Source organism: Oryzias melastigma, linkage group LG1 (genome assembly GCF_002922805.2).
Source record: "Oryzias melastigma strain HK-1 linkage group LG1, ASM292280v2, whole genome shotgun sequence".
Classification (NCBI taxonomy): domain Eukaryota; kingdom Metazoa; phylum Chordata; class Actinopteri; order Beloniformes; family Adrianichthyidae; genus Oryzias; species Oryzias melastigma.
Genome location: NC_050512.1, coordinates 19,373,441 through 19,385,374, shown reverse-complemented (window position 1 = coordinate 19,385,374; position 11,934 = coordinate 19,373,441). Strand labels below are relative to the sequence as shown.

At 37.7% G+C, this 11,934-nt stretch overlaps 2 protein-coding genes across 2 annotated transcripts in view; both read right to left on the bottom strand.

Moving 5' to 3' along the window:
* Window positions 1-5,380, bottom strand: part of LOC112156957 (solute carrier family 22 member 7) — an 11,329-nt gene extending 5,949 nt beyond the window's left edge. Inside the window, exons 1-7 of the mRNA XM_024289333.2 lie at window positions 4,761-5,380; window positions 4,565-4,668; window positions 4,314-4,468; window positions 4,059-4,227; window positions 3,657-3,780; window positions 3,462-3,571; window positions 1,735-1,949 (exon numbers count right to left, since the gene is read on the bottom strand). Coding sequence (XP_024145101.1) covers window positions 1,735-1,949; window positions 3,462-3,571; window positions 3,657-3,780; window positions 4,059-4,227; window positions 4,314-4,468; window positions 4,565-4,668; window positions 4,761-5,144 — 1,261 coding nt within the window. The 5' untranslated portion in view covers window positions 5,145-5,380. The remainder of the gene's footprint in view (window positions 1-1,734; window positions 1,950-3,461; window positions 3,572-3,656; window positions 3,781-4,058; window positions 4,228-4,313; window positions 4,469-4,564; window positions 4,669-4,760) is intronic.
* Window positions 5,381-7,002: 1,622 nt separating this feature from the next.
* Window positions 7,003-11,934, bottom strand: part of LOC112157366 (solute carrier family 22 member 7) — a 6,574-nt gene continuing 1,642 nt past the window's right edge. The window contains exons 3-9 of the mRNA XM_024290066.2: window positions 11,006-11,160; window positions 9,407-9,575; window positions 9,193-9,316; window positions 9,004-9,113; window positions 8,309-8,523; window positions 8,106-8,214; window positions 7,003-7,973 (exon numbers count right to left, since the gene is read on the bottom strand). Coding sequence (XP_024145834.1) covers window positions 7,763-7,973; window positions 8,106-8,214; window positions 8,309-8,523; window positions 9,004-9,113; window positions 9,193-9,316; window positions 9,407-9,575; window positions 11,006-11,160 — 1,093 coding nt within the window. The 3' untranslated portion in view covers window positions 7,003-7,762. The remainder of the gene's footprint in view (window positions 7,974-8,105; window positions 8,215-8,308; window positions 8,524-9,003; window positions 9,114-9,192; window positions 9,317-9,406; window positions 9,576-11,005; window positions 11,161-11,934) is intronic.

Genomic DNA, 11,934 nt, shown 5'->3' with positions numbered 1-11,934 from the left:
AGTACATAAACAGGTTGCAAGACTTTAACAGCTGTTAAAAAACAAACTTAAAAAGAGCAGCAGATTAGAAATTAGTGAAACGTCAAGGAAATAAGTCAAAAGTATGATTGAGTTCCATCGTTTTGGAAAAAATGACACATTTGATTTGTGAACTGAAGGTTGTATGACGAAGAGTTACAGCGAGATGGTTGGATGGATGGAAGGACGGATGGATGGATAATGCTAACGTATAATGGGATTTCCCATAGGACGGCTAATGCTAATGCTTGGTCAGCCTAAAAATACATTGCTGACTAAATGAACATATTTATTTACTCAACTCATGAATATTCCAAACTCTTTTAAGGACATTTTTTTTAAGTAATTGTCATGGTATGCTGATTTAGAGGTTAATTGAGTACACCTGTGGGGAGGTGTGGTTACCATCTTGGGAGGGTTTTTATTTGTGTCCAAGACATTCAAGAGAGAGGGGCAGCAAGGAGGGAGGAAAAAAGCGGTCAGGGGGAAGGTGATGGAGAGACCGAGCGGACACATTCAGACTCCACAAGGTGGAGTAAATTGGGGCGGGGAAGACGCTGTCGCTGCCAAACGTACAGTGATCACCTGTCGACGCCCCACTCAGAGGGCCGCCTGCCGTCGCCACACGGACGGAGGAAGAGGGCCGCCTGCCGTCGCCACACGGACGGAGGAAGAGGGCCGCCTGCCGTCGCCACACGGACGGAGGAAGAGGGCCGCCTGCCGTCGCCACACGGACGGAGGAAGAGGGCCGCCTGCCGGTGCCACATGCACAGAGGATGCTTCATGCCCAGAGGAGGACCACCGGCTGCAGTTCTCTAATAAGCCCCCTTCCTATCGCTCCCTTTTCGTCTGAGAAGCAGTGGACTTCGGCGACACCTCCTAAAGCTAAGTTGACCCCACCAGCAGTATTAGTTTGTCTTTGGACTATATTTTCTTTAAGAGTTTGGTGTGATTTGGTTTTACTTTGGGACTTGTTACACGTATTATTTTGCATGTTTTAGTTGTGTGGACATTTTCTTTGCTGGTGGGGGACAAGGTGAAGAGAGGGAGTCCTATGACTAGGAGGAGTGGGGTGAACGTCGTGACTTCAGCTTACAAAGAAAAATAACTCTTCTTTTCTTTTTAGCATTTTAGCGTTTATGGACATTTTATGTTTTATTAAATTTAATGTAAAAACGTTCCTCTGACTTGCTGCATTATTGGGTGCCCAGTTGTCTCCCCAGTGGATCTTCAAAGTTTGCCCCCTCCCTTACACCTACGTGACATAATCATTTTGTCTAAAACACAGTTTTTTGCTCATACTTTTTTCTTTCTCTGGAATAAGGTGTAATGTTGTAGGGCGATCGCCACCTAGTGGGCAAACTGAAACGCACCCCTGGAGATCCAGAGTCCTACTTGTGAACCAGTAGTGTGTTGTGCTACAAGTTTCAAATTTTTGCTACATTAGTGAACATTCTTACTCTTTAATTGACTAGTATGTGTTTTAAGTAGGTGTGACCTCGATTGTTTGAGATTTATTTATTTTTTTGTAAAAAAAAAAATGCCATAAATAAATGTCGCTTGCTTGGTTGTTGCACAAACCAAATATTCCTTTCAGAATTAACTAAATGCTTTTTATCTGAAATGACCATTGCTTACAAATCTCAACATCACATTTCAGTTCTCTTGGGCACAAGTGAACTTTCAAGTCAGATGATGTGTCAACTCCAGGCTTACCTTTCGGCATGATCAGGTTGATTCCAAGACAGATGGCGGCACACAGCAGAGCTCCCATCTGAGTGGGTCGTCTGCCAATCTTATCCAGTAAGTAGTAAACTGTCCCTTTGGCTGGGAGTTCAATTAAAGAATAAACAAACTGAGTGAGGTAGATGCTGAGGCCAAGGCCTGTGATGTTGAAGCTGATGCCATAATATGAGGATGCCAAACAGAACCTGTAGGCACAGAAATAAATATGTTCAAGTCCAATATTTTTTATTGTAGCTATAATTAAAGAAGACAGCACTATGGCAACCAGATGAAAGGTCAGAGAAGACACTGGCACACTCTGCTGCAACCTCTGACTGCCCACACTTGGAAATATGTCATAATGTACTTTATTTTTTACTATTACTGTCACTAGAAATGCACTATGTATATATGTTGTACGGTTTGACATTTTAGAAATAAAGCAAATTAAAATTGTATTTAAATTCAAGAGGTTTTATTTACTTTTATTACCTTTTGACAGTATTGTTAAGATAACAGAAATGTCCTGAAGCCGGAACCCCTATTGTTTTCCTGTGATAATGAGACCCACTATCTCGTTATCACAAGAAAACCAAATTTGTTTACTTGTGATAACGAGATAATGAAGAATATACTGTATGGGCTGGTGCATGACGCCTGGTTCATATTGGACGCGGAAGCGCAGAGAAGCGGCAAGGAACGGAGGCCGCCTACATTTGGCGCTCTTGTTAACCTATGGTGTAGTTCATACCAGACGCAGAGCGTCACGGTCCTCCGCAGAAGGCTCGCGCCTTGCAACAAGTCGTTTTGGGGTCTGGTCTATTTTGTGCGCGAGCTGCGAGTGATCCACGTCCATTCTGGCAGGAAGTTGCATCAAGATACATGAGAAAATCTGGTTCATTTTCAAAATCAAAACAGTTTTTCACAATAAAATGCCACGATTGACAAATGCAATCATGTTTTTGTATCTAAACAGACTGTAGAGATGAAAATAAATATACAATTACAACACATACGCACACACAGACCAATGAGACAGAATTAAGACGCTTGAGAAGCCTAGATCCACTAAATAGACAAAAAAAATATTAACCTTTGGGGAGTGACTTCAGCTTTTTTGCTGTCAACCACAGAATAAAATATACTTTAAACGAGTAAAGTCTTGGTATCTCAATGCAGAAAAGGGAGAGAGGGACGCCACAGTATATTCTCCATTATCTTGTAATCACGAGAAAATAAAATTAATTTTTCATGCCGAGATAGAGTTGATTTTCTTCTCATGAGAAAACAATTTTTTAAAAAAGTAGCGCTTCCGTAAAAATGCAGCAAGTAATTTACAAATCTTTATGTAGATTCAGTCAAATTTGGGGCTTTGAAACATTTTATTGTAAAACTGTGCTCAGAACCTCCTCACCTTTCTCATCCATGCTGTGCTAGAAGTTCTGAGTGACTGCAGTTTTTTCCCAGTCAACTCCCTCTTGTAATTTTTGTGTGATGCAGAACAAAAATGTTTTAGTCATCTTTTAACAGCTTATTACACTTTCCTTGGCTGTAAGAAGACTGTTGCCCTGTTTCTTTGGTAAATCGTTTAATCTGGTCCCACTGATGATAGGTTTTTGCTGTTAGCAGGTGAGGGATAAACTCAAAGTATATAAACTCTCAGAGCTCAATTCTGAGTTTATTTAACCCGGACTCAAGTCATTTTAAAAGATACATACCACAATACACCAGTACTTAAGGCAATCTTTCTCATTTTGGGTGTCCTTATCAAGTCGATGTAGGAATAGGTTTGATCTGCTTTCTTTGTCTCGACAATCGTTGATAGTGTCTGAAACGGTGAAAAGTGGCGTGATGATTTCTTTTTGCACAGAAATACTATCACTTTATGTTTTCTGCTCTGTAGGCATACAAACCTCTATATTCAGGAAGTGACTTGACTCTTCTGCTCCATTCATCTTGGCACATTTCTTCAGATATATCTGAGCTTCTTCAAACTTCCCTTTGGCAATAAGCCATCTAGCTGACTCAGGCATCCATCTAATGCAGAAACAGAAGTTTGTTAACAAATTGGTCCAAAAGTTAAGCTTTACCATCCCAAAACGTCCACAGAGATATTTCTTCCATTTTGGGAAACCTGATTTTTTTTTTTTTTAAATCTGTTTACGAAGCCCCATTTCACACAGAACACAATGCTCAGTTGTAGGATTTTTCTCATAATCGGATATGTATAATCCATTTAGCACTAAAACAGATGCATTTAATACTTTATATATTTTTTCCTAATTGGCTTGAGTTAATTTAAATTTCTGAGTTACCTCCAAGTGATGATATTCAAGATTAATGGTGAGGAAACACTGAGAATCAGCCATCGCCAGTCAGTCACATAGTAGGCAATACCTGGAAATACACAGTTCCATATTGACCAGGAAAAGCTATCAGTCACTCCTACCAACTTCCTGTGCTTGACATCCACCCACTCTACACCTGCAAGGAAGTACAAAGTATTGCTATGATTACATCAAAACATTTTAAAAAGGTTACCATTGACTTTAGCATACAAATAGTCTCACTGAGGACTGCTGAGACGATAATGATGCCTGTAATGCAGAACCCAGTGAAGAACCTCAGAACTGCAAACATCACGTACGTCGTGGAAAAAGCACTTGCAACAGCAAAGATCAGAGCAGATATGTAGGACACCAGCAGCATGATCCTCCGGCCAAACCTGCAGAAAGTTGGTCAAATTCCACCGATTTTACAATAATCCGGGCATGTCTATTTTTTTTTTTTAAGTTAAACCATAAACACCCAAACAGTATACCTGTCACTCAGACTTCCAAAGAACACAGCTCCAAACATGACTCCAACAAAAAAGATAGTGGCAGCTGCTTTGTTTTTGTCCCGCTTGTCACACACCAGATCCCACTTCAACAAAACAAAGCTGGATTAAGACAAGATTACATGGTTGACTAAGATTAAACAATGAATTAAAGTCGTCATGATTGTAGCAAAATTACCTCAGATGTTATTGTAGATTTGAACACTGTGTCGTCATATACCCATCCATTACGGCATGGTACAGTTAGCGTTTCAGTGACGTTGGGAGATCTTGGCAGCAACAAATGATACTGAGGCTCCACAAACATCTGACAGGAACTTGGAGTGCCATCCTGCTGAACTGGAATACTGACAAGGAGCTTCTCTTCCCAAGATAAGTTCTTAAAAATACCTTCATCGTCATAAGATCTAAAGTCACAGTGATGAGCTGGAACAGCCGCTACAAAATTGCTCATCATGAAGTGGCAGGGCAAAGCGAAGCGACTAAGGAAGTTGATTCCAATGATCATGATCTGAAATTTTCCAAATCCATTGATTTCTTCAAGGACATTCTCGAACTTCATAGTTTCTTCTGACTTTTGTCAGTCTGTCTTCTTATGAGATGGATGACAAAAGCACATTTTGTCTTGTTTCTGTGCCTTTATACTAAACAACCAGCTACGGTTTTGGGTGGTTGCCCAGACAAGCTAACCTTTGGTATTCAACTTTCCACTTCAGGTGAAATACGTTAATGTTTTACTTCATGTAACCAGAGAAATAATTTTTTCCTAGATAGTGGTTATATGTAAAGCTGGATGCTCAGTAAGTGCCTTGCAATGGATTGGTGATCTGTCCAAGATGTATCCTCACTATAGTGGTGTGTACTGGCAAGAGTCTGATGATACGATGCATATCACGATATGTCCCTCGACTGTACCAGAATTTTTCCAGAATATGATTTCTTTCTTGACAATAAAATTCATTTTATTTAATGATCACACAACGTAAAGCACTGCAACTGTATCTCATTTTGGCTACAAGTTGCTCTTACCAAACGAAATTCATGTTTTTTTAATTTTGGTAAATTAATAAATATTTGTTCTTAAAGGGAACGGTCTGATTCACACAACAAAATATTTTTCAGAATAAGATAAAAAATAGAAAATATGTGCTTTAACTAGTAAGGTTCTAAAAGTATAATTGAGGAAATAAAGTGTTGTATATTTTCATCATAGCTAAATGTAGTTTTTAAACAGTTCAGGAGTCTGAACGCTGATTTAACTTGTGCTTCAAAAAAGGGGGAAATTAAGTGCCAATTCTTTTCAGAAACACGTCCGTGTGACAAAGCAGCAAGATAGAATGAATATCGTCTTGTCAAGGTTTTAAATCGTTACAAATATTACCTGATCAAATATCACGATATTTTGCGAAATCGATTTTCATCAACACCCCAACCACCTTTGTCCAACAGAAGCTGGGGTATACTCTAACAACTCTGTGACCCAGGAAGGAATTAAGTAGGTTTAGAAAAAGGGATGAATTCTAAGTAAACCTATTTTTACCTTTTCTTTGAGCTTATATTATACCTGATGTTTTCTGAGTATTGGACACAAGCCTTGAAAATGTGTTTTTTTTCGTTTTCCAGTGGTACCTTTACTTGAAAACTACCCTAAAACGGGTAAAAAAAGATAAATAGCAGAAGCAAGGCTTCATTTTCTGTATGTTTATGTTGAAAGTGTCAAACACGTGCTAAATTTAAGGATTTATTTTTTGTTTTATTTTATTACACCAGAGTTAGATGAACCAGCTGAAAGGGTTTTCTCCATTGTTACTTGCAAAAAAAAGGATTTTCCCATAAGTTATTTATTTATTTTTCTAACTTGTCCAACAGCTGAGCAAATGGATACAAGCTAAGAACCTCTTGTGTTACACAAATTTTACAGTCACAACAGGGGTTATTGATCTTGTTGAACTGTATATTTGTATAACCCCCTTTTGTATTTTATGTTAAACTTTATTTATATTGATTATATTTGTATCTTTTTTTTAGAGCAGACAGAAAAAGAGGAGAGGGTGTTTGGGGTGTGTGGGTATTAAAGGCACAAACGAAAGGTAAAAGAGGGGAGTTCAGAGAAAAAAGAAGTTTGTTGTTGAATTTTCCAATACACAAATCAGGACCCAAAAGTTGAGACTTGAACTGAATTGTGGGGAACATGAAGTGTTATTACTAAATAAAGCTTCAGATAAAAAATGTAAAAAAAGATACATTGCTTGTAATGTAGCCATCCAGGACACCTATGGAACCACTAAGACAACACAACCAAAGTCAAGAAACAGCAATTTAACAATTATATTTACTTTGCTTTCTCATTTACAGTAATGATTAAAAACTTTGAGACAAACTTTTGGATTCATAAACGCTTTAGTTTTAATTGTCGTGCAGGTTATATGACCTTTATTTTTGCATAAAGCATTTTTAATACAGCTTTGAATGTAAATATCACAAATAGAAAGACAGCTGGTTCCACTTGCAGCAGGTTTATTAGTTCAGTCAGGAACCAAGCACAGCTGAAATTCCACAAAGGTAAATCAGGGTCAGACAGGCAGAGGTCAATCACAAGCCTGGGGACATCAAAGGAAAAAAACTAGAGTAGTCAGGGTCCAGGCGATGGTCAGGGGAGGCAATCAGAGATAAAGCAAAAACAGAAGATCAGGTCCAGATAGAAACATTCGGTAATGCAGGCAGATTTGCACAAACAATACTTCGCACCGAGCAAGACTCTGTGCAGTGCTTAATGTGGTTGAATGGGAGATGAGTCAGGGGAGCAGCATTCAGGAACTGTGTGCTGGGATTGATGGGAGATGAAGTGCATTCAGTACTCCCGCCACTGGCCAGAGGGGGAGACAGAGCTCTGACTCCTGACAGAAAACACATCCAGTACCAAAACCGTAGATTGACGTTTTTCAGCAGTTGCCATCATTCATTGGTTAATGCTTTGTTTGCGTTGAAGAAAGTCTTCATGAAGCTGATTTTTCGTCACTTGTTGGAATTGATCGTCTTCTATAAAAAAATAAACAAACAAAAACATACACACATATTCATTGTTTTACATAAAGTTCTAAGAATGTTGGAAAATGAAAAGTGCAAAAGTGATTCTTAATATAGGGTTTAAGGACGAGATTTTGAACAAGCCGTGTCATTTTACCTTGTTTGTTCTACGTCCTCTATGGTCTCTGGAAGACGGACGTTTCGAGTTTCAGGGAGAAAAGAAGCAGATAGTCCTCCTACAAAAGCCACTACAGAAAAAATGGTGTTTGGAAGGTGAATCCACGTGTCTTCAAGAATCATCATCAGAGGGGAAACAGAAACTCCTATACGAGCCATGAAGGAGCTGTATCCTAACCCATTTTGCCTGTGTGAAAAAAGGGGAAAATAATAGATTTCCTCAAAAGCCTGTAAATGACATTTGCTAATTATGTGTTAAAATGTCTTCAAAAATTGCTTTATTCAATTTACAATTCTGATAAAAGATGCATTTTGTTACCTCATGACAGTGGGATACAGCTCTGTAGTGTACAGAAATACAGTGGTGAATGCAGCTTCAGCAAACATCTTCCCCAAAGCTCCCACAGTGGTCCGTGCAACCACCTGATCTGTGATGGTAAAGTTGATTTGGTAACTACATTAAAAAAAAAAAAAACTAAAAGCTTTCTCACTGGAAGAAAAAGAAGAGTATATTTCTGTTACCTTGAGGGATAAAAATGTTAGAGAAGATGCAAAGTCCTGTCAGTACAAGTGTTCCCACTTGAGTCAACCTTCGGCCTATCTTGTTCAAAAAGAAGACTATGAAGGCTTTTGCTGGAACTTCTGTCACTCCATAGATGAACTGTGTGAGATAAATGTTCACACCGAACCCAGTGACATTCAAGCTAATTCCATAGTAGGTACAAGCCACTCCAAACCTTCAAAAGATGAAAAATCCTTTGTTATGCACACACATATATATATGTGTATATATTTTATGTAGGTTGATATGTATATGTTTTAACACTCACTAACCACTTTATTAGAAACACCTGTTTACTGATCATTACTGCATTTAACAATTATTAAATGTGGATTAATTGTTGGTGCCAGACAGACTGGTCAGAGTATCTGATGGAACAGGAAATCGGCATCATGGTTGTTCAGACGATAAATCTGCAGCAACTGTGTGATGCTATCATGTCGATATGGACTGAACTAAAATATTTCCAGTACCTTATTGAATCTGTGCCACCAAGGATTAAAGTAGTTCTTAAGGCTTAAGGGGGTCCAACCTGGTACTAGGAAGATGTATCTAATAAAGTGGGTGTATGTGTGTATTTTGTGTAAAATTAAAGCAAGGTAGATCAAGTTCTCAAACACAGGTAGCCATCTCAATACATGAGACATGTCAATACCAAACCATTCCAGTCAGAAGTGCCAGTTGTCTCATTCTGGGGGTTTTCACAAGGTCTACATAGGAATATTTTCTGTTTTCATCCTCCACCAGTATTACTTTAGACAAAACCTGGAGAGTATAAGGAAAACATTAATCAAAGAATGATACTAGTTATGTAAAAGAATACTTAATATAAGAAAATGGTTACTTCGGGCTTTAGGTCTGTCATGAAGTCCTTTCTGTGGTTGACGGTGGCACACTCATGAAGGTAAAAATGAGCCTCATCCACCTTTCCAGTGCTTATCAACCATCTAGCAGACTCAGGGAGCCAGCTGTGACACGAGGATGCATGGAAGAAAGGTCACACTTTAAAGTACTGTGAATTTTAGTTTGCATCTGAAGTCTAAGTTTTTCCTTCTCACCGCCAAGTCATCATAGCTGCAAGCAGCGGGACTGTCACAGTGGCAGTCAGAGACCTCCAGTCGTTCACAAAATAGGCCAGAGCAGGGAGTACTACAGTAGAAAAGCTCCAGTCCAGGCTCATTAGAACACCCACGTACGTCCGATGCTTGATGTCCACCCACTCCACACCTGCAGGAGCATTATTTTGATCATTTAATTGAATTATTAGGTTAAAACAGCACATTTGTTAATGCTTGTATGTATGGATAATTAGTAATTGTTGATTTTAAAATGAAAAAAGTCAAAGTGAGTTTATATAATATATATATGTTATATATTATATATTATAATATAATAAAATATTGCTTTAATTTTGGAACATGCAACTTTTACATGTCAGTATATGTAAAAATTAGACATAACAAGTTTCAAAACATCCTTGGTTCTTTTTCTCTTCCTTTTTTTGGTTGCTATCTACTTTAAAATTAATATCTGCTTAGTACTTAAATGCATTTGTTGGTCATCATCCAGTAAAAATCATTGCTAAAGAAACAGTTAATGGTTTATGGGTTTGTGTCAAGACAAGAGAAGAAAAATGTGTAAACAACTGTTTCTTTAGTTTAAAAAAAATTACTGACAAGACACATTAACCTGCTGGGGCTGTTTTGTTAGTCACTTCTGTACAAAGCACTTATTTACTGTCTCACATCAATTTTTAACCAGTGAGACTCAATGCTGCATCATGTTTAACACGTTTTCAGTTTAAAACAGTGACTCAGCGAGGACAGTACATTTGGATGGACAACTAATGCAGTTTGTAAATCTGCAAAACTTTACTAAAACTATAAAAAAGATTGAGGATCTTTATTTTTAAAAGATTAATTTATCTCACAAACTAGATTAAATTAAGAGATGTTTTCTCAAAGTACGACCTTTTGGTATTTAACAACATTCTGTATTGTCAATAATTCAGTACTTTACAAATAGTTTATTTAAAAAAAAAGAATATTTGAAAAAAATCCAAATAGAATATATGTTTTTGATAAATATTTCATTTAATGTTTTGTTAAAAGACAATTAAGCTAAATTTGAATTTCCAGGTATGATCCCTGAGCAGAAATGTGATATACAGCAAAGCTGTTCCCTTAAAAGCCCACCCCGTATTTAAGAGAGACACCAGAAGGGAGGGCCGGATCTGGCCCCTGGGCCTTGACGTTGACTCATGTGCTCTAAAATATCTGCTCAGATAGCTAAACTGCTAACCCCGTACATCACTGCAACCTGTGTATCGATGACCGTTACTGCTATAGGCAAATACATAATATGCACATCCATCTTTGTAAAAGTTTGGATGTTTTTTGTTTTCATGGACAAAGTGCAGGCATGATGCCTGGGATGACGTCATGAAATGGGCGGTACCTACAAATAGTGAAAAGCGATACCTCATAGCGTCTTACCTCTGGGTAGGAAAAAACTCACAAAAATAACTCATATTTCATAAATAATTTGTTCTTTCATGTGCCAAAGGTAATATAAAGTTTATTCTGAAAGACGTAAGAAAAGTGTAGTAGAGGTCCTTAAATGAATATAAACATCAAAAACCAAGAGAGTCAACTCACAAAGGACGATGGAAACTATGCTTATTCCAGAAATTCCCAGTCCGGTTAAAAATCTCATAGCAACGAACATGGGAAAATTATATGAGAAAGCACTTGCAAATCCAAAGAGGGTGGTTGCTATGTAGGACACCAGAAGTGTTCTTTTGCGGCCAATCCTGTAAACGAAATGATATCGACAATCAGACGAATCAAAAACATCAATGTTCATGATAAGTCTTTTAAGTGTAACTTGTATATAATGACTGTCCAAATTCCCACCCTAAGCCCTTACTATTTAAAAAAAACAATATAGGCCGGGACTACTGTATAGAGTTCCCTGGACTCAAAACAATCTGGACACCATGCTCACTACTTTACTTTTCGTAAAAAAATGTCGGATATAACGTCACCGATTTCATGAAGTGAAAATTAAATCAAATTTTATGACGCCTACACTGTGTTCTAATGATAAAAAATACTTTTAAACACTTTTTTTTTTGCAAAAATTGTTTAACCGCAGTGCATTGATGTCTATATTCCCGTATCTAGTGAGCATCGATGCATGCTAGTCATTCGCAAAGACTTCTGGGAAATTTCTAGTGTACCTGATTTTGTAACTGTAAATTCGGACAGCAGTAGAAAATGGTGCACGCACTATATAGTGCACTATATAGTGCGTAGGAATATTTTTCTGAGCTTACAAAGCTTATTGATGGGAGGAGCTTATAGTGACATCAAATAAGAAGCCCTCATGAGCCATTTTGAAGAAGCTGCTTCCTTTTTTTTCCAATTTTGTATTGTTTATGTTCAGAGTTGTAGTTTGATGAAATAAATAAATAACAACAGAAAAGAATTGTCCATCACACGGTAACGCTTTATATTAAGGTGTGCTTGTTAAGTATTAATAAGATATTAATAAGCATTAGTAAAATGCTTATAATTTGCTTATA